This window comes from Xyrauchen texanus, chromosome 18 (assembly GCF_025860055.1).
Source record: "Xyrauchen texanus isolate HMW12.3.18 chromosome 18, RBS_HiC_50CHRs, whole genome shotgun sequence".
Classification (NCBI taxonomy): Eukaryota; Metazoa; Chordata; class Actinopteri; order Cypriniformes; family Catostomidae; genus Xyrauchen; species Xyrauchen texanus.
The window spans coordinates 13144282-13167428 of record NC_068293.1 but is presented as its reverse complement, the minus strand read 5'-3'; the positions used below and the strand labels follow the sequence as shown (position 1 = coordinate 13167428).

The following is a 23147-nucleotide window of genomic DNA, read 5'->3' as shown; positions in this document are numbered from 1 at the left end:
CCATCCTGTTGGTCTTTGTAAGCATCTTTAGGACAAGAACTTTCATAAAATTAGTAATTCCACATTATGTTCTTTTTTGCTTTGATTAATTTGGAGTCCTTGTTACATTAGTATTCCACTGTAATCCGTGGAACAAAGATTACAGTGCAGAGTTCCCTGGTATTCCCGGAGGAATTTCATGAATATGCGAACGTGACCTTCTGAATCAATTCTGCATTAGGATTTAATTCCCACAGCAAGGCCACCGGAGACCTCTTATTGGTGGTTGTCACGGATCCCTGCAATCAAACCCTCCCTCTGTCCTGTTGAGCTAAACACCTGTCACTCTTTGAAGATCAGAGAATCTCACTAAAGAACTTTCAACATACATGCACATATCTCGTCTTGGCATCATTCCACTGGCATCGCTTGAAAATTGTACTGTGAACTGGAATATCTTAATAAGCCATCCCATCTAATCCAGAGAGAGCAAATCCCTGATCTACTTAAAGGAATGTTCTGGTTCAGTTAAGCTCTTTTTACAGCATTTGTGGAATAATGTTGAGTACCAGAGGAAATGACAAAGATTGCATTTATGGTAAGAAAACTACAATGTAACAACACAGGACAGGGGCAATAAACATCCCATCTACATCCCAATACACTAGGGTTACGCAGTATACCAGTACTAACTAAAGATTGTGATACAAAAAAAAATAAAAAGTGGGTATATATAGGGCTGTAAAAAAAAAATGTGACTATTTGTAGAATTTAAGGAAAAAAAATCTAATTCGAATGCTAAATCTGCGCTAGACACAGCGCAACAAATACAGTTTAACAGAAAGCAAGTGTCTCAAGATGCTTTTTAAAGTTCTTTTTAATTAGACACAACATCTAAAAACAGCGCTTTTGCACAAGACACTGAATAAAAAAGCGAAGCAAAGATGTTCATCTATTGCACGTCTACAGAGAAAAACAAATGGATGGTTGCAAAAGCATTCAGTGTTAACAGCCCCTTACAATTCTGGTGGAGGTAATTGGCAGTTGCGTCTTGCTTTCTGATAAGTATTTCTCAGATTAAACAGTGAGTTTTTTAAATGCTTTGTCAGGAAAGATTTTCAACTTAGAAATGCGTGTCTCGAGAGCCTTGCTTTCAGTTCCATTCTTTTATGTTCTGTCTGTTTGAACAGCCTTTGGCCTGTGTTCATATTCGACTTCACCACCAAGTTCAGCTGAATACCTCTGCTATCTGGGAATATTGCTACCCTACATGCAGCTGTACTGAATAAAAAACAAAGTAGTTATTTCACTATTAATATGAAGCTTGAGTCTGGGGTTGTATACTGTGGCATCAGTTCAAGTGTAACGGCATGTGAAATACATTGAAGCATTTACCCCCCTCATTTTACTTTTGACTTAACATTTGAAAATATGGACTAAAACTTTTTATTTATGTATTTTTGCACATTAGTTGAAAATTAAATGCTCTTTTTAACAGCAAGGAATGTTCTTTGCAATAATATAACACAGTGCTGTATGGTTTATGTATACAAAAATCAGCTGACTTTAAAATTAGAATTTAATTCATCTTGTTGCTAATTTCGGTACCATACAGTGTGGTGCTATTAGCAAACAATTGAAGGGATGTGCCATTTTTTTTTAGATTAAATCAATGACAATCTAAAAAATAACCAAATTAAAATCTCTATAAGGCAGGGGTCTTCAACAATTTTCTGACTAAGGATCCCTTTGTGGGCAGAGAGACGAGCCAGAACCCTTGTAACATATTGTAAAAAATTGAGTGTTGTGTTATATGCCTATAAAAACATGAATGGTGTGGTATAGTTTTTTATGTACATACTCTATGATGTTTATATTGCAAAGCTTTTGAAATAATCATTAAATAATGTACAGCAGGGGTCTGCAACTTTTCTGACATTAAGTGGCGTTTTCCTTGTTTATCACCGTTCCATACCCCTTCCTTAATAAAAAGATAAAGACAGAAAGATAGGCAGAGACAGACTCTGTCCATGCAGAATACACATTTTTTACAAGGTTACTTAAATGGAGTCTTCATCTCTTTTGATCAGTTTTATTCATACAATGCATTCAGAAAGTTTTCAGACCCCTTCATTTTTTTTTTTTTTCCACATTTTGTTATTATGCTAAAATACATTAATTTAATTGCTATAATCAATCTACAATCTATACCCCATAATGACAAATCAAAAAACTGATTTTTGATAATTTAGTAAGTTTATTAAAAAGAAAAAACTGAAATAACACATTGACATAAGTATTCAGACCCTTTGCTATGACACATGAAATTTCAAGTTCAAGTACATCCCATTTCTCTAGATCGTCTTTGAAATGTTTCTACACTTTGATTGAAGCCCACCTGTGGCAAATTCAATTGATTGGACATGATTTGGAAAGGCACACACCTATATAAGTTCTCATTAATCATTAGCCAATTTTCATAATCTTGACAGCCCTAGTTATAGCCAACCTTACAACCTCCAGAACATTCATTTAACAGTGATTTAAAGAATAATGTAATTTCACTTGGCTTTTTCAAAAGCATTACTGTGGCTGAGTCGAGCATGGTTTACTCTGGTGTTTATTTTAAAACAACTCTAGTTAGTTATATTTTGCGGTCAGTTTTGGTCTAAGGCTTACACCCTTGCCTTCTCACACTGGCCAATCATGTGATCTTGCCATTTTTATTAATTAGATTTGTTTTAGCTTGCTCCTTCAACTGATCCTATTGAGGGTCCCACCTCTTTCTAAATAGCTGATCTCTGTGACATTTCGATGTTGAAATGTGCTATGAAAGGAACAGTCTCTCTCTGAAAGCCTTCTTGATGTATAACATTGAATTTCCCTAATAGAGGCAGGGCTTAATGAATGGTAAATTAGTTCTACAGGTTTACTGTGGGTCACATTCTGAGATGGGGAGTTAACTGAATAAAAGCATATTTGGTAATACTGTGGTTAGAATTAGCTTAATGGACAGCATAATGATAGGGAGCACCATTATTACATTTGTGATGGTTGGATAATCTTATGTTAACAAGTCGATTTTGGACAGAAGACTTAGTAGGTGTAGAGGTGAATGCTGTCCCGAAATTTGAGTTAATGGGTAGTTCTTGTGGCAGCTCCAGTTGTTCAGCCCTGCCTTGAAGTGTAAATGAAGGATGGATTTGGAAAGATTGTGTATGTGCTGTTCGTGGAGTGGTGCATGAATACGCATTCCTGGTTGTGTTGGAATGGTCGTCAGGGAGTTTTCATCATTTTATTAATTTTAGTAGTTTGATGTGGCATATTTTTGTCACTTGAGATTGACCAGAGCAGTTTTTCACATGTCCTCTACTCAAGTTAACTGCTTCATCCCTCTCAGGGATTTTTATATTGTGTCATCTCAAAGACAACTAGTACACAGTTTTCAGATATTTTCTATCTTCATTTTCTTCCTTTTGTAAGCCTTCTCAGACATTCCTCTCACATATGTGTCACTGGTGGTGGGACGTGCTTCTATTTCTAGATTTCCCAGAAGGTCTTTGTTCTGTTTGTGTTGCAGTCTTCATTCCCTGTCAGCCCGAGCCTCAGAAGTATATATGCCAATCTCAGCCAACATGTTCTAGCATAAGTAAAAGTTTGAACCCTTTGAACTGGAAGGTTGACCCTTAACTGTCCTTGATTGCTGTACAGGTTATTCCACCTTATTGTAGGGATAAGTATTTTCATGCTGTTTTGCTGGAGTACTCCGATAAATCAACGGAGTACTGAAGTTGTGAGGGGTGGTTAGTCTATGTACATAAAAGTGAAATTGGTGTACATCACATCTTGCTGTTTTTACAGTGCCTCAAATAGTGAATGTCATGTTTTTAAGATGCCATGTCAAATTAATTATTTATTTTTAAATGTCAAATTGAATAGATCTAATCTTTTATAAATATGTCTCAAAACCCCTGGGGACTTTTCCATTTTTTTGCGCTGCAGCTCAATGTTTTTTGAACACAAGAATGTGTCCTGTTTGAACACCCCCTAATCCTCTACAGAGTGTTGAGTGCTGTTGCCTCCCCAGATTAAAAGTAACCATGTACAGTGATGCAATAATCACAATGTATAATCACGACCCGGCCCCGCCCTCCACCCTGTTACATTCCTCCCTCGTTCTCTCAGGCAGGGGAGCCCCCGGCATGATGCCCCCCCTTTCCCTGGGGGAGGGCGTGCCCTAAGCCCCGTCTGCCGGCAGGTTATCCCCGTCTACCTGGATGAGGGTGGGGACAAGGGGAGGGAAACAGAAATATTAAAAATGGGGGGGGGGGGGTACTTCCTGTAACAGTGTAGTACCCCCAGAAAAAACACTGAAAAATTTAAACGAGAGGGAAAAGGCCAACGCGGATCGGCAGTGAGAGAGATAGGAGAGAGAGATGAAAAAAAAAAACACTTACTCGCCGTAGCTTGTTCCTCGGCCACTCCTCCACCCTCTAACGGACGACAGCCACGCCTCTCCGGGCGGATCGGAGGCAGTCCTCCAGCCCCTGGGTGACGGAACGCCCCACTGCGTTCTCGGGGAACAGAAGGGGTCTCCCCCGCCCCAGACCGCCGATCCCCTAGTGGCCGGTAGGGGACTCCTCCGCCTCTGGCAGCAGCCCTGACCGCTCCAGGCGGTCGGTTAGGAGCCCCTTCTCCCCTCGCGGTCGGCGGCCGTTCCTCCGCTTCTAGGCGGCCGGGCTCCTCCGTCCCCTTGCAGTTGGCCGTGGATGCTCCGTTTGGGTAAATCGGCCTTTATCCCTCTCGGAGGCTTAATTAGCCTGATAAGTGACCGGTTGTGTATAATCACGACCCGGCCCCGCCCTCCGCCCTGTCACAGTGTGTTTTTATGATTTATCATTGGTGTCTGTAAAGGGATTAATGGAAAGGAGGAGGCGAGAACAGGCTTGACGATATAAATAATATTTTAATAAGAAACTTAAACAAAAAGACAAATAAACAAAGGTGTCGGACAGCTGTCCATAAATCTCTCTCTCTTTCGCACTACCATCTTCAGTCGGCCTTTATCCCTCTCTAGGGCTAATTAGCCTGATTAGGGGCCGGATGTGTGGAATCACGACCCGGCCCCACCCTCCACCCTGCCACAGTCCTACTTTCAATTTCTCTGGTGCTTGTGCCAATTCCTACCATAACGTATGCTCTGATAAGGGTTATTATCTTACTTCGAAGTCAGGAATCGTCTTAGGTTAATGCACACCTCAGAAAGCCTTCATTTAGAGGTATTTCCAGGTTATTGTGCAGTACTGAGGCATGCTGTTTGCGTGCAAGTGTTGTTTGTGTGCGTATATGCATATGTGCAAGCATGCATGTATGTGTGAAAGCTTTGCAGTTCATTTGATGGGCTCCTAGAGATCTGTGGCAGGCATCAAACATTCTTTTGCATCTCCATGTCTTTGTTACTCTGTGGGTCATTGCTTGCCAGATTGTCTTCTCTGTCTCAGTCAGCTCATGTCAGAATGAGATCTTTAAGTGCATTCTTGTCTTCCCCATCCACCTCTCCCTGTCTTGTCAGGAGGATGCAGCTCCAGCATACTGCCCCCATTGCCTGGGAGGCCCATTGCACTCGAGTTGTTCACAGAAAGCAGGTGTTTGGAGTCTGCAAAGAGCTTCCAGGTCTCAGATACATTTTCACACCTCACTACACTTTCTGTTTCTGAGCACACTTGCGCACACTTGAAGCTTCTGATTTTGCAATTCACATAACGTTTGTAAGAACACACACACACACCAAAACAAATTTTGTAAGCTGCTAAGTCAAAAAAACGACACTATCAAAGACAGAAAAACTTCCACACTTACTCATTGCTTCAACAGTAACTTTAATCCAAAACAGTGTAGTTGTAAACGTTTCGACTCATGTCGAGTCTTCTTCAGAACATTACAACAAACTTTGTGATTTCAAACCAAACATCTCATGGTGCTTGCTATTTGGTGTTAGTGACTCCACCCATTTAGATCTCCCAGGGTGGATGTAGACAACACAGAGACTTATAAGTATAAATATGATTACAATAGACATCATAATATGCACCAATAAACAATATTCAGGTATACTGTGCCTATACTTATAAATACATATACACACATAAACATATACATACGCACATGCATATATACAAACATATATCCGTATATATATAAACAGTGTATATATATATATATATCTACATACATCCCCATATACATACATATATAAAAATAAATCCAAAAGTTTTCCCTTCACAAAGATTTCCTTCCTCTCCATGGGATGTTAACTCTCTCTATACCCCAGTATCTAAGCCTGGAAACTGGGTGTTTTTAAAGTGCATTGCCACCGGGCTATTGACATTACCAATCTATATATTAATATGATGTTCTCCTTTTCCAATTTTCAAAGGTCTCCTAGTTTTGCCTACTTATCCCAAACTACATGGACATTTAAAAAAAAAAAAAAAAGGCATTAATGTATTACAACTAATCACACCCTTGATGTCATTTTTTTTATCTGGATGATTAAAATATTTAAATTTATGTGTAAACAATCATCAATATACCGACGCCACACTTTAATACAGTATATTGTAAAAAGTGATTTTGCTCAGGAAAAAATGACCCGTTCTTAAAATAAACCATAACAAATTCAGAGCCATAGTAATGTAATTGTATTTTAAAACAATCTCCAGTCATCGCAAGCAGTGTACATTAGGTGTCCCATCTTTGACGTTGAAGAAAATATACTTATGCTTTAAAACACCTTGTGTGGTATATTAGTGCATAAGCTTTCTATATCTAAAGTGGCAAGTATATAGTCTCTATACTTCCAAGGAGTCAAGTAACAGAAGCATATCGCCAGTGTCACGTGTATAAGAGGGCAATTTTTGTACACAATGTTTTAAGAAAAAATCCACAAATTTAGAAATATTTTCGTTTAATGATCCAAGCAAGGATACAATAGATCTTCCCGGAACTGGAGGAGTTAATAATTTATGTATCTTCGATAACGCATAAATAACGTGTTTTATAAGGTGATCAATCTTCATAAAATCTAACTCTTTGTTATTGATTTCACCATCGTCCAAACATTTATGTTTGTCATGTATAATTTCTTTAAATTTACCAGTGGGGTCTGCAGAAATTCTTTTATAAAATTTTTCATCATTTAATTGTCTGTAAATTTCATCTTCATAATCAATTAGAGACTGTAAACCAGTAGTTTTGCAAAGTGGATCACAATATCCATGTCTTGCTGAAGATCAGTAATACCCTGTCTCTCTACATTAGACATATTATTCCAAACCCTGAAATCTCCATACTTGTTTTCAATCATAGCTGAATTAATGTCCCGTTCTACCAATCAAGTAAGTCTCTAAAGAGGCTCCCTGTTCTTCAATTCTAATCTTTTCTATTGGTAAAATTAATGTTTGGGAGTCTAACATTTATATTTCCTATTGACACACTAATGCTGAAGATATAAATAGCCATCTTAAGACAAATGTTTCTGTGAAACATCTTATGTGCCTAAAAATTTTGCAGAGTATTGTATATATTGTAGAACTGTGGATATAATGTATGTGCATGTGTAGAGGGATGTATATTTGTATATAATCTGGAGACCCAGTTATATGTATGTATGTATTTATTTATGTATGTGTGTGTTTGTGTGGAGATATACAGTATGTATGTATATGCATGTGTGTATGTATATTTGTCACTCATATCAAGACCACTCATAGCAAGACCACATGGCAGCTTATTCTGGCCAAGATCCATCCACTTAGGAAAGAATTGCCTGAAATAAAAGTAAAATAAAATATATTGCAGTCGTATATGTGAACGGTTGTACAGAACACTGAATAAATATTAGAGATCAATATTTCTGCCCATTCAAAAAAAAAAAATAAGGACTGATTATTTCACAGATAACTCTGAAAACAAAGCAGACTATAGTATTCTGCTTTTGGATAGTTGGTTAATTTGCTATTAAGTGCCTTAAACTAAACTCTGAGCATCTTCCAAAGTTTTAATGCCAGTAACCAGGCAAACTTTGGCAAATACAGTGATAAGTTCATGCTCAAAATCACTATAAATGCTACGTTGTTTTCATGTGAACTGGTACACCTTGACAGCCTGAAGTTGTTGCTGTCATGCAATCTGATTGGAGCTTGGGGTATTCACCAGTGCTTTACAATTTAGTGTGCAATATAGATCAGGAGGTCAGTAAACAAGTGTGCACATGTGTCTGTGTATTTACAGTATGAGATGTACATGTCTGTTTCTTAGGTTACGTATTCCTTTGTTAGATTACCAGATCAGAGTAATCCCCTCTCTTTTAAAAGCTGAATAAGGAACAAAAGACATCAATACCTAAACTCTCTTTTTTATGGTTGCAGCTGCACCACCAGGACTTAAGTATTTACTTTGTTACTTGGCCTCTAGTAAAGCCTGCTGAGTCAAATCTCTTGGCATGTGCAAGTTAACCTCTATCTGCCCTGAAGTCTCTATCTGCTTTATTGTAGTAGGTTTCTATGATAAGTGTATTTATTTAATTTAATATTGGATCGATGTAAAAAAAAAAAAAAAAAAGAGTTTATTTAATTCATGCAACTTAAAGGATGTTCATTTGAGATGTATTTAATGGTTGGTGAAAGCATTTGCTTGGAAATGTTAGCCTAATTGGTTTAATGATTCATCGGATTAATGGTATTTCAAGACTAATGAATAACTTATTCTGAATAACCTTATTTCTGTTTTGACAGCTTCTTCCCAGATTCTCCCCTTCTTTTACTGTACTGACTCTCTCTGTTCCTTTCAGGCCTGGGAAAGACAAAAAGGAAGACTAGTGCCCGTGATCCCTCTCCCACACCCAGCACAGAGGCAGAGTACCCGTCTAATGGAAGCGCAGGAGGAGGTGGAAGTGGCGGAGTTGAAAGGATCTATGACCTGAACATTCCCGCACTAGTGAAGTTCTCTTACACAGCAGAGCGGGAAGATGAACTCAACCTCATTAAAGGGGAGAGGGTGGTCGTCATGGAGAAGTGCAGTGATGGCTGGTGGAGAGGTAGCCATGCCGGCCATGTTGGTTGGTTCCCATCCAACTATGTCCAAGAAGAGGTGGGATTTGCAGACCATGATGGGGTCTTCAGGGACACGTTGGGGGGCTTTCGATCCTTGAGGGTGGGGCAAGGGACTGCGATGGCAAATGGCCGGCCAGGGGGCTCAGGAAGCTCTGTTCTCCATGTAGTCCAAACTCTGTACCCCTTCAGCTCAGTTACAGAGGAAGAGCTGAACTTTGAAAAGGGTGAGACTATGGAGGTTTTGGAGAAGCCGGAGAACGACCCAGAGTGGTGGAGGTGTAAAAACAGTCACGGCATAGTCGGCCTTGTGCCCAAGAACTATGTGGTGGTGCTAAGTGATGGGCCTGCAGGGAAGAGCCTAGAGTCAAGTCATGGTTCACTTCACATCAGTCACACAGGGCCCTCACATACAGGCAAATTTGCAGGAAAGGATTGGTACTATGGTAGTGTGACACGGCACCAAGCAGAGTGTGCACTTAATGAGAGAGGAATGGAGGGGGACTTTCTGATACGAGACAGCGAGTCATCAGTAAGTTTAACTGCTTTTGAACATTTGCATCTGCATGCCAAAATATCACTTGCAGTAGTTCTCCTCGTAGTGACAGCATTATTTAGTAATGAAATGTATGGGAAAATGCACTACCCAAATGAACCACACAGCGTGGCCATATATCTGCACAACCCACTGGATAGCACTGAGCGGATCTGCTTGTTGGACCTATTGAATTGATAGCATGGCCATTAGCTAAATTTCATAAGTGGACAAGCACTTGTGTTTCATATTGGATCAAGCTCTATTGATCTTATCTCGGCTGTGTTGCCAGGACTTGTTGTCCTTATTTTAGATGAGTAAATGCTGCCATCTGGTGTTTAGACATGGAAAGCAACAGCATGACACTCTTGTGACTCAATGTCTCTCTCTTTTTTTTTTTTAGCCTAGTGATTTCTCAATTTCTCTGAAGGCAGTGGGAAAGAACAAGCACTTCAAGGTGCAGCTGCAGGATGGAGTGTATTGCATTGGTCAGCGGCGGTTTAGCAGTATAAATGAGCTGGTAGAGCACTACAAGAAAGCACCCATCTTCACAAGTGAGCAAGGAGACAAACTCTACCTGGTCAAGCCTCTCGCCTGAACTCAGCGATTGTTCAACATTTGTTACCTCTCTCCTCTACACCTGTTTTTTTTCCCCTATCCATTTTCTCTTTTTCTGCGTGCTCTGCCTGTCTCGTTATTGGGGCTCCACTGAAGCCTTGAGTGACAGAGAAGATGGAAGCTCCTTTTCTGAGAACGTCAAGGATTCTTGAACGTTTTCGAGAGCCCTATGTTGCCTCCAGTCTTATAGAGAGCAGTATCAATTTATCGCTCTTTTAAACAGAGATATATTACTGGCTAACTGATACCTGTATGTCATGTTTTTTATACAGGTTTTATATAGGTTTTTGGTACAGAATATAATGCCATCTTCACTAAGCAACATCTGTACCACTCCTGTTGTTGGTAAAACAGTGTTAATCAATCACCTTAATCCACATTATACTGGTATACATTTTTAACTTTTCTGCTGACAAAAAGAGCCCAAATGGCAAGTTATCCAATTTTAGAGGCTGGTCATATTTGTAACTCTTGTACTAAGTTAGCAGTGGAGAATAGAGTCATGTGCATGTATTACTCTTGATCCTTTAGAGAAAGAGACCATGTGGAAAATGAGTGTGATTTTGCTCCCAGTAGATGGGATGTCTCCATTCAGAGAGTTTGACTAAAGGCCACTCAACTTCTCCATGTACGTCCAACACATAACATGATCTGAATCGTTTCAAACTTATAGATCAGATTAATTTTATCAGGTTTCACCCTGAAATAAAGCTGTGGTCTCCCATCCTATGAGCCTTTATACAGACTGTTTTTGCATCTAAAAGTTTGCCCAGCATACTGTTTGGACTTCTCTGCTTTCACATTGTGGACATACAGCTTTCCAGGTATTTATCTTGGATCCTTCAGGGATTCTTCAAAATCAGGGTGCTTCATAAAGGGAGATGAATGCCTCAGAATATAGGGGAGCTAATAGAGGGATAATAGCTTTTAAGAAAAAGTAGTTTATGTAGCCCAGGAGAGAGTATGAATGTTTGTCCGTTCAACCAAATGTGCCACCCACTTCCAGTTCTGCTACTATTGATGTCTTATTGCACCTCACCAAAATGCATATTCTCTGCTTTCAGTAACACACATAGTTGATTGAGAACACTAATTCATGTGTAAAAAAGCAAAAATATGATTTCATTTTCTTCACTTTTGTCATATTACTCTATTTGCCAATAAAAATGTTGGTCAAGGGTTTTCAGCTTATTTTTAATTTTTTTAGTGTGTCTGAATGTTATTGAGCAATGTTATTTAATTCCTCTTTCCACTGTGTACTGTACACACACACACATTCCGAACAAGTTGTGACTATGAAAAATGCTAATAAAAAAAATGTGTGAATTGTAATTTATAATCGCCCATTATATGATGTTTTACCTTATGAATTTCATTGTTTTTTTATGTATAGTATTTTCAAATCAGCTGGTTGCAACATGCTCCACAAAAGTTGGGACAGTCGAGTGTTTTCCAGTGTGAAACATCACCATTTCTTCTAATAACACTTATCAAGCATTTGGGCACTGAAGACACGAGTTTAAGTTTTGAAAGTGGAATTTTCCCCCATTCATTTATTATCTTGGTCTTTAGCTGCACAATTGTACAGGGTCTTCCTTTCCTTCCTATGGTGTGCTTCATAATGCATCACATTCTCAACTGGAGACAGGACAGGACTGCAGGCATGCCAATCTAGCGCCCACACTCTCCGCTACACAGCCATGCACTTGAACAGAATGTGGTTTGAAGTTGTCCTGCTGAAAAATGCTGGGACATCCCTGGAAAAGATGTGCTGGATGGCAGTACATGCTGGTCCAAAATTTGTACATATCTGTCTGCATTCATGGTGCCCTCACAGATGTTACCATGCCATGGGCACTGTCACACCCCTGGTCCATACAGACACTGGCTTTTGGACCTGATGCTGATAACAGCTTGGATGATCCTTTTCCTCTTTGGCACAGATAACAGACAGCTGTTTTGAAAAAAAATTTTTTGGAAATGTGGACTCGTCAGACCAAAAAACACGGTTCCACTGTACTACTTTCCATCTAAGATGAGACTGAGCCCAGAGAAGTCGGCGGTGCTTGTAGACAGTGTTGATGTAGGGCTTCTGCTTTGCATAGTAAAGTCTTAACTTACATCTGTGGATGCAGCGGTGAGTGTTGTTGACTAACAAAGGTTTACTAAAGTAATCCCAAACCCATGTTCATGATATCCATTACAGATGAATGAAGATTTTTAAGACTGTGACGTCTGAGGGGTCAGAGATCATTTGCATTCAGAAGTAGTTTTCGTCTTGCCCTTTATGCACAGAGATTTGACCAGATTGCTTGCATCTTTTAACTATATTGTGTACTGTAGAGGATGAAATGCCCAAAATCCTTCCAATTTGTCTTTGGATAACATTGTTCTCAAAGTGCTGGATTATTTGCTTAAGCATCTGTTGGCAAATTGACAAGTCTTAAACAATCCTTGCTCTTGAAGGACTAGGCTGTTTTTGGAGGCTCCTTATACTGTATACAGTACTATGACACAGTTATCTCACCAGTTTAACGTCTCCTGCTTCACATCACCTTGTTATTTCAACTCGTCAAATTGTTATTAGTTTTAAATTTCCCCTGGCTCAACTTTTTTGGAGCGTGGTTCAATCATCTGATTTGAAATTACTGTACATTTTCAAAAAGAAAAGCATTAAAAGGTCAAACATCATATTATGTATAGTTGTGGTACTTTTAATATAGCAATGGGTGAATATTATTTACAAATCACTCCTTTTGTTTTTATTAGCATTTTTCATACTGTCACAACTTTTTCAGAATTGGGGTTGTGTATATATATATATTAAAAGAAGATATGGTGCATATATGAATCGTTTTGATCCAGCATTATAGTAATGTATTGAAAACAGTGTGGTGAGAATTGAAATACTTTAGTTCAATAAAAGTTTTGCAGAATAACTTATAATAATACTGTTTGCCTTTCTAATTTTTCCAACTAAAGGACTAAACACGAAGAGCTGTTTTTTCGTGGCAGAAAATTGTTTTAATGCATTTTTTATAAAAAAAATTTCATTATGAACGGATAGTTTCGTACTTGGAAGCTGAAGAGTCAATAGCCATACTTTGTTTATGATAAAGCACAGCTTTGAACCTCTTCACAAAGTTTATTTTTGTATTACAGCACTTCACCCATAGCTGAGCATTATTTTAGCTGCAAAGCAATGTTCTATTAACTGTCAGGGACTACAGTGCTATGAAAATATTATTTGTCCCCATTCTGATTTCTTCTGTTTATATATTTGTATATATTTCAACAATTCAAACAAAAGCTAACATAAAACAAAGGCAACCTGAGTAAACACAAAATAACATTTTGAAATGATAATGTTTTTTATTGAAGCAAAAAAGTTATCCAATTCCAAATGGGCCTGTGTGAAAAAGTGTTTGCCCCTTAGTTACTAACTTCCCAAATCTATGAAACTGCATTCATAATGGGGTTCAGCTAGACTAGACACCGCTGGCCTGATTACTGCCAGACCTGTTCAATCAAATCAACACCTAAATCGAACTTTTTCAGCAGCATGAAGTTGGCTAAAAGGTCTCACCCCGTAGCACACTATGCCAAAGTCAAAAGAAATTCCAGAAATGATGAAGAAAAAGATGATTGAAATTGATAAGTCTGGGAAGGGTTACAAAGCTATTTAAAAGGCTCTGGGACTCCAAAGAACCACAGTCAGAGACATTATCTCCACATGGAGAACACTTGGCACAGTAGATAACCTTCACAGAAGTGGCCGACCTTCCAAAATTCCTCCTAGAGCACAGCGACGACTACTCCAGAAAGTCACAAAAAAGCCAAGGACAACATCCAAGGAACTGCAGGCCTCTCTCACATCAATAAAGGTCACTGTTCATGACTCCAATATAAGAAAGACACTGGCCAAAAATGCCACCCATGGAAGAGTGGCGAGGCAAAGAACACTGCTAAACTAGATGAAAATTGAGGCTCATCTGAATTTTGCCAAAACACACCTTGATGATCCTCAACTTTTGGGAGAATGTTCTGTGGACTGAGGAGTCAAAAGTGGAACTGTTTGGAAGATAGGGGTCCCGTGACATCTGGTGTAGATCCAACACAGAATTCCACAAAAAAGAACATCATACCTACAGTCAAGCATGGTGGTGATAGTGTGGGGATGCTTTGCTGCTTCAGGATGACTTGCAATAATAGAGGGAAACATGAATTCTGCTCTCTAACAGAAAATCCTAAAGGATGTCCGGTTATCAGTCCGTGAGTTGAAGCTCAAGCACAATGGTGAATGAGTTTCACCTGTTCTTAACACCTGTCTTGTGTTTTAGTGAGGAGTGACATGGGCTTTTAAGGAGAGGAGAGTGGCAGTAAAGAGAGAGAGCCCAGCTGACATGCTTTGCGTGTATTGGCTGCTGCCGTTATTATTATTTATATTTAAAATATTGAATTATTTTAGTCTTAGCTGTACCGTTGCGCATCGAAGCGAAGATGTTTACATTGAATAAAAGAGACTTTCCTGTTTTGGAATCGCCGTCTCCCACTTCCTCATTCCCTGGACTCAGGATCTTGCTACAAGCTGTTTCCCACAATTCTGTGTGCAATCCTGTGACATTAAAACAAATGAACATTCCTTAAACACCCAGGAAGTAACATCATTTGGACCATTCAGAAAGAAGGACAAATAAATAAGCCTAATTTCATTGTTATCTCAATTTTTACAAATTATGTTTGTCAACTTTTTTCAGTAAACCTAAACATTTGATCCCAAAATGATTACTGTTGTTCATGTTTTATTCATTTTAATAATTTGTACTATATTTTTCTATTTAATTTGAATGTTTATTTAATGTTTAGTGCTAGAAGAAAAGAAAACAGAAATCAGTCCAGGTTTCAAGCAAATTAGACATGTCCCAATATGTGTTCACAATTTTTCTCAAAATATTTAGTTTGATTTCCAGATTGACAATCAGCATTTTCTGAAGAGTAAGCACCTCCCACTGACCACTTGTTAAAAGAAAAAGGAAAATGCTAATCCTTTTTACTATTTGTAGTCTTTTTTTTCTACATTTCAACCCATTCTACAATACCTGAGACTTTTAAGACTCATAAACTATTCTTGCAATTTAGATAATTCTCATGCATGTTAGCTAGCAAAATAACGTTACCATGGTGGCAAATAAATCAGAATTTTTAAACAATGTTCAATGTATCACATAAATCCAATTGATTTCATGTGCATGTAAGCACATGTACATGACCAACAGAGGCAAGGTGGAGTGAAAACAATCCTGGCCTGAATTTTTTACACATTTCCGTTGAAACAAAGAATTGTGGGATGTGAGTGCCCACGAAGGATGCATCTAATGCATCCTCTGAATTTCCATGAAAGAAAGCTGCATTCGAAGTGTCCTACTCGCTTTTATGAAACGAGACAGCCTCGATGATAAATGTGACCTCCGGAGGATACATCCTTCCAAACGAGACAGCTATTTCCATGGTTAATAGACCCTTTTTACGGACTGTGATGACGCGTTTCCGCTTTATTTATCTGCGTAAATCTCGCCATTTTTTTTTTTATTATATACATTTTTGAAATATTGAGTGTAAATTTAAAACATTATGTTTTGTGTTATATTACCCTGGAATTAGTTTTAAAAAATGAATTACCACAGAGCTGCGAGGGGGAATCGATTACAGCTGCGGAGAGAGTGACAGTAAATTTGGCATCTTCTCCCATCTGACTTAATCCTTATTCCTTAATCTTTTCTTAATCCACCGCTCTCTACTTTTGAACTCCTTTGGGAAGTCATTCAAACGTAAGAGTGAATTTTGTCTTTTGGTCTTTAAGCAAATGGGTAAGTGAAAATAATATTTGCTGTGATCTCCCATTCACCTCTGTCAAAATTTACCCTGCAATCGTTTACTCTCGCGCCCCAAAACCTGGAGTGTGAAAAAAGTCTATAGAAGACTTATTTAAGAGTGCATCAAAGCACACTGATTGACAGGCCCACACCTAAAAGTCTGGTTTTAAAAACCTGAGTGCCATGTCTGCAGTTTACCAGTGGATGTCACTATCAGAACAGTGCACAGATAAAATTATCAGAGTTTATATATATATATATAAGTAGATTTTTCCATCCTTAATGTTCATTTGTAATTGTGTTCTGTCTGAACACATTACAGTCTCTTTTTTTTATTATTAAATCTGTAATGGACTATGTTTTTACTGCTAAATCGTTCTCAGCATTTTTTATGATGTTATTGCTTAGAATTTTACTACACAATAGGTGAATGTCAGTGCGTGGCAATTATGAAAATTGGTTGACGTTTATTTGACGTCACATGTCGCGTAGTAATCAGCTGCTCAATGTTATTTTTTTATTTATTTGTTTATTTTTCACAATGTTCAATGGGGGGCTTTGTGTGGGCTATGACATCTGTTGCAGAGTGCCCTGATCTTCTGTTCTAATCTTTTCTATTGGTAAAAGTAATGTTTGGGAGTCTAACATTTAAATTTCCTATTGACAAACTAACTAAACCATTTGACATGTTTAGGTCAAATGGTCATAGAGATGAATTGGAATAAAATTAAAATGTAGATTTGTGTATATATATTTTTTTATTTTATATTATCATATAAAATGTATATTCCCCAAACATATTTTTGGGATGTTTCCTGTGTGATGTCCTAACTTCAAATGGTTAAATTGTTTAATGGATTTATAGAGCTAATAAACATGGTATGAAAAAAAATACTGGCTTTGAAATTTAAGCCATGTGGTATAGCCTAAGGACATCTTTTTATGTATGTCTCACTTGTTATTGCTTCTTTGTTTGAACAATGCAGAGAGTTAAATGGGTTTTATTCTGCATATCATACGAATGTCAAACATAAAACTAACTTTACCGCAGTCCTTTTGTTTGGACACTATTTCTCCATGCACACCTTTATTGACCTTCTTTTGAAAATGTTCTGTTTATTATTATTTCCAATAAATTACTCTCCGAGGCCTGACGCCACACCCACTGTGTCTGTCTGTTGCTCACCCCGCCACATAGTCTTGACACTTTGATGCCCCTGAGTTTGGCATTCCACAAATGGGACAAGAAATGTCCAGTATTGGAAGAAAAAGGTTGGCCCAGCCCCTGAATGTGAATGTGGTTTGTCTCCATCTCTCTGACTTTGCTGATGCCATATGGTTTCACTCCCACTCCCGAAATCTGTCATGTCAATATATTATATAAATGACTGGCATTGTGACCGGTAAATGTGCCACTGGGCCTTTTAAAGGTTTTCCCCCCTTGCTTTTTCTTTCCTGCATGGCTGGTTCCTCTGTCGGTGCAGTCAAAAACAGTCCTTCACTGCTCAAGTAACATGGATGTGTTGAGTCTGGCTTGGAAGATGAATTTGATGGTGAGAAGAAAATGTGCTATTCGGGAGCAGAGCACTGATCTGAAGGAAAGACACGTGTCTTTACAGTTTTTAAGAGTCTGTATATTGTATATTAATGGTCCTTCTCTCGGTCTAACTCCTACAGTAGGTATGTTTCTGCTAATCAATTATATACACCACTATCTAGAGATTAAAAACACTCTTAAATGTTTGTGTATGACAGAGACTGATACTTTTATTCACCAAGGTTGTGTTAAAAATGACTTGTATTGCTACAAAAGACTATTTCAAATAAATATTGTATTTTTCAAACTCTCTGTTCATCCAAGAATCCTCTACTTGCAGCAAGGACAGCTGTGCAGACTAAGGGCATTCCAGCAGTAAGTATATATATATAATAAGAAGTTTAATCCAGTGATTTCTGAAGCACTTTCCATAGTGATTGGCTTGTGGGGCACTTCACCTGGACCAAAGAATTAATTCCTACAACAGTGTACACCTCAAAAGTAGATTCTTCCATCCTTAATGTTCATTTGTAATTGTGTTCTGTCTGAAATTGTTTTATTTTTATTTTATATATATATCTCTAACATTATTACATTTTTTCTTTTTTTTTTGTACATTCTAAATTGTTTCTTATTTGTGGCTTACTGCTGCTTTTTTTTTGTTGTTTTTTTTTATTCCGTGGACGCGTCGCCGATTCTCTCAGATCGCATCTATAGTAATTCATACATTGCGATCGTCGCTCACGGGAGCGAGCTCAGTTTTGCCTACGATTTCAGGCTTTTGTCGGCAATCTCCACAAAACTGTCGGCAAGTGGAAATTGGGCTTAAAATCGTGTAGTGTAAACTCAGCATAACCCACATCCACCCCAGCTACACCTGTCAACTTCTGCTATAAGGGATTGTTTGTATTTGTACAGCAATAAACGTTAAAACTAAGTGTTCAGCTGCAGCATCATTTTCACTTGCAGAATGCTCAGTATGTCTGTGTCATTTCTAGCAGTAGCAAATCTCTTTCGTCAAATCCACCCTAGTACATTTTCATTTAAAAACACATTGATTTCGCTATGTTTACACCTCTCATCCACACTGGAACAAGATTTTTAAAAACGTTCTGCATTACTGCATACTTTGGAAAACGATGACGTTAGGAAACTGCAAACAGTTTCTGATTGTCTGGAATGCTTGCATTAAAACTTGGTCAATGGCGCTAGCTAGCGGTCTGATATTGCTCTGTAACAACAGCAGCTCCACGTATCAGACCACACATCTGGGTTGTGCAAGCCATCTCTCCTGCTTCTCATAGCACTCTGTGATCTCTATTTCTTCTCACATAGTTACACAATTTCAATGCAAATATACGTTTCATTTTCATTTTTTGTTTATTTGGCAAGTAGTCTTGTAATGGGCTGAATAATGAGGAGCCAGATGGTTATTTTCACAAAATAAACACCATTCGAACTCAGACAAAAAACGGAGGTTGATTTCAGCTGTCCAGCCATTTCTTTCACATCATTTCAATGCAAATCAATATTTTATGTCCATGTATTTATATATTGTATAGTAGCAATATAATAGTAGTAGCGTCGGAGTCCTGATCAACATTTTGGGGTTTATTATGCGATAATAACCGGCTGACTGCACATTATCCCTTACTTAATGCATGGTGTGCAGGCAAAAACCACCTGAAGTGAAGTCCCTTTAAATAATTTAATGCACACCTAGCTGTATAGGTATTATGAGTGTTGCCATAGAAACAAATAATTTCAGAGGTCCCAGGACGTGAACATCTCCAATTTTGTCATTTTGGAATTTCAGAAATTCCACACGATTTCAATGCATTATTAATAATTCCAAACAATTAAATGTTACTTTATATATTCTGTATAGGTTGCCAAGTCACACTCAGGTTTATGCTTGTGGTATTTTATGCAAACTTTTAATGAGTATTTTTGCAACCTTTCTCTTTCATGATCCGTTCAGCAAACAGAGTGACGTGATGTCTCATGTCCGTGTCTCAGTGCTTCTTTGCACCATGGTGTTGATGTTCTTCTGTGCAGCAGGTACGATCTTAGTTCTCTCTCACTACTTCCATGCGCTGATGTGATTAACTGTTCTTAAGGTATTTTTTACTGCTGCTTGCTTAGCATGTGTGCTGGTCTGTTGCAGCTTTAGCCAGATCCATTTTCTTACCAGAATAAACAGTTCAAACATTTGGCCAGAAAGTGTGGCTCAGTAGTAATATGGGAACTAATTATATGGGCATTTTGCCAGTAAAGACATTAAAACAAACTCTGGAACTAATTAACTGTTGTGTAAGAGTGTTATATCATAAATGCATACTCTACTGTCTTAAAATGATTCTTTTTAGCAGGAGCTAAGGAAGGCGAGAGATATCTTTGTTCTGATGAAGGTTATTTATGTGCAATTTCTTGATGTGATTAGGCACAAGTCTTAAATATTTGAGGTTCTCCAGCAATAATGAGAAATGTCTCCTCTCATTTTGCGTGCATTGTTCCATCTAATGAAAGCACCTTAAGATGCATATTAATGAAATGGCTTGTTGAGCAGTTTTCTTTCTTGTGTTGATGTATTTCCTATATGGAAGAAGATGAAAGGGGACATACTGTATATATCAAATGGCTTGTCCCCTTTTTTAAATATTCAATGGCCAATAATGTTGTCAGCTTGAAGCATGATTTGCTACTTCCTATTGCCAATTAGAAGTAGTTGGCATCAGGGGGAGGGACATTCTTATAGTATAGAGCTTTTTATTGGTCAAAAATCCTGGAGTGCTAGATGAGTCATCAATATTTTTCTTTCATTGTCCTGGAAAAGGAAAACTTTTAATTTTTAAATGCGTATAACTGGTTAACGAAAGCCTTGTCATCTTTTAGGAGTACACTAGCATCTAGATGGCCACAAAGCTAAAAGATATAGACTAAAAGGCACAAAACTCCCTTTTCTTTAAGCCACTGAAGTTGGTTCTTCTTCAGTTAGGTTTCTTTATGTTGTGTTAAAGGTGTTCCAGCTCAAAAGGAGAGCAGGGTGAAGAGGAGTCTACCCTACTGGAACCTGTGGTCCTCAGATTTCTACGGCTGGGTGGAGGAGTTGCGATCTCAGAGCGGATATGACACACTTATCGACTTGGCAAGAACCTATTGGGCTCATTTTCCCATAGCCAGCTTTCTAGGTTATGACAGCACCCCTGGGCAAGAGGACCTTCCAGAGCAGGAGGTTGAAAACTGAAAAATATGTTGTGATGTCTTTTCCCAATGGGCTTCCCCAGTGTTATTTTCCACTTCTATTATCTGGGCTATACAGTATCTGTTACATGCTTTTTCATTAACATCATCTTACAGCCTCCCATCTGTTTTGTGAATCATTTTTCCAGGTCTATCTCTGGCTTGCTCTTCCATTCATTGTTTTATTAGGAGATTGTGAGTGCTTAAAAACTAACTGTCTGCAAAAATTATCCATAGATTCAAAGTTGTTTATTGTTAGTTCAGCATTAAGCACACTTTGTAAAGCAATGACTTGAAATATGCATGTACAGCATTAAATATACTTTATGAATGACATCTGTTTTTATTGTATAAGGGGTTTGGAAGCCAAAGCTACAGCAGCTATTTCATATTCAGGTTATCCATGTGTTATAATGATTTAACAATAAAAAAGAGACAAGCTTCACCCAATTGCCCATTCATGCCAAAGAAATATAATAACAGTGTGGATGAGTGTTTGAATGGGAGAAGTAAGTATAAGTAAGTATAATGAGGACTGATCACTGCCACATATATACAGTATATAATATTAATTAGCCTGTTTTTGTAAACAGCTCAAAATGTATTAACAATGCATGACATCATTGAACTACAAATTGCAGTATATTATACAAACTTTGGATGTACTTGTCCAATACAGCGGATTATTGTTTACAATTTGCTGTAATTGAATTTAAAAAAAGAAGGAAAGAGATAAAATCTTGTTTATTTATAGAACTGTACTCTATGCAGTAGCAGTTGTATTTGTACAGCTGTTGTACCATTTTAAATTGTTGGAGGGAGGATATTGGAACAAACTGTACAGTACCCCTGTACAGTGTGTTATGTGAGAAAGCAATCTCAAACAGACCAATATCACGGGCCGGTTGCATGAACATAGACATTTTCTAACAATTAGTCTGACTAGCTAAAGATGGAAGCCATAGAAAGCCTATTGCATAAAACAAGCTCACAGTTGTCCTTTGTAAGATTATTTTGTAATTTGCATTGCATTGTGGGAAAAGTAAGACACTGAACAGCTTTCAAATTATGGTAGAGAGTGGACACTCAATACAGTTTTCATTCACAAAAAATATTTGCTTATTAGAGGAAGAATATGCTTCAAAATTGATTCGAATGAAACAAATTAGTGATTTTAACCCAAATAATAACAAAAAAAATCCAAATTGTTCTATGCAACCGGCACCTGGGCTCAGAGGAAGCATTCTGGAAGGATAGATCTCTTGTGAAACAAGCTGGGTTGTAACATGGTAAATGATGCTCTTAAGATCATCAAAATGAATGTTTTTCATTATTTAGGTTGATGATGAAAACTATATGTTTCCAAAAGTAGAACTGAAGTGCATATTGCAGGAGCAATCAGTTCCAAAGTTGCTGAACTAAGGTCCCTATCACATTTACCTTCACACAGCAAAAATCCACAGCCGAATAAATGAGTGGATGGATGTTAAAGGGGATGTGAAACAGCCTCTTTTTATGCTGTAGTTTATACTCTAGGAGAGTGAACTGTGAAATCATGAATTAACTTGTCCATTGTGAATATTTTGTGCAGCTTTGTAAGTGAAAGTCACTACCAAACTTCTTATTGGTCAACACTGCAAATTTGTGTCAAAGTTCACCAAACTTAAACCCCATGAAATCCAATTTTGGAAATTACTTCACTACTGAAAGTACATCAGGGAAAATTCCTGATTGCATGGATTCCCATTGAGTTGACTGTATTTCACCCGTGGAATTTTACAGTGCAAGGCCTTAAGGCCAAAAGCTTTTGCCAATATCCCAAGGAGTTTGTCACCCAAGCATATGTATATATATATATTTTAAATGCAATTGAACTAGAAAATTTCACAAGAACAGAAATGTTCATAATAAACTACACTGAGTTGGTATGGTAACAGTTAATTTCATGCCACTGTAAAACAACATAAATCTGTCTTTCTTGAATATCACCTTTTGTGTGTAGAAGAAATCAACATTAGACTGTGACTTAGCCTAATTGTGGCGTGAATGGGCACTAAGTCACAATTTAAGCACTACTAAATATTTGAGCGTTGCACCATTTAACTTAGGTAGGACTAACTATCTATTTACGGAAGCCTCCGATCAGGAGTAACGGATGGAATAAAAAAGCATACTCATTTAATGACATCAATGAGCTCATGTTTTGGTTGACAGGCTTCAGTCCTTTCCACATATATGATGATGTTGCATAA

General features: G+C 37.9%; 2 protein-coding genes across 4 annotated transcripts in view; both read left to right on the top strand.

Annotated features, from left to right (window-relative positions):
• Positions 1–23147, top strand: part of LOC127659000 (cytoplasmic protein NCK2-like) — a 576925-nt gene that overhangs the window by 63378 nt on the left and 490400 nt on the right. For 2 of the 3 annotated variants that reach the window (XM_052148601.1, XM_052148602.1), the window contains exons 3-4: positions 8831–9621; positions 10028–13153. In XM_052148601.1, the coding sequence (XP_052004561.1) occupies positions 8831–9621; positions 10028–10222 (986 nt within the window). In that variant the 3' untranslated portion in view covers positions 10223–13153. Of the gene's footprint in view, positions 1–8830; positions 9622–10027; positions 13154–23147 lie in introns of those variants that run through there. The other variant, XR_007972482.1, reaches the window with a different exon arrangement.
• Positions 19640–21286, top strand: LOC127659009 (otospiralin-like). Its single transcript, XM_052148618.1, has 2 exons — positions 19640–19713; positions 20673–21286. The coding sequence occupies exons 1-2, from the start codon at positions 19650–19652 to the stop codon at positions 20897–20899; spliced, it is 291 nt and encodes a 96-aa protein (XP_052004578.1). The 5' UTR covers positions 19640–19649; the 3' UTR covers positions 20900–21286.

What these genes read in the sequence shown, in the direction of transcription:
- LOC127659009 (XM_052148618.1), top strand. Translation starts at nt 19,650, where the DNA reads ATGTCTCATGTCCGTGTCTCAGTGCTTCTTTGCACCATGGTGTTGATG. An exon ending in GATGTTCTTCTGTGCAGCAG is followed by an intron (nt 19,714 to 20,672) that starts GTACGATCTTAG and finishes GTTGTGTTAAAG; the next exon opens with GTGTTCCAGCTCAAAAGGAG.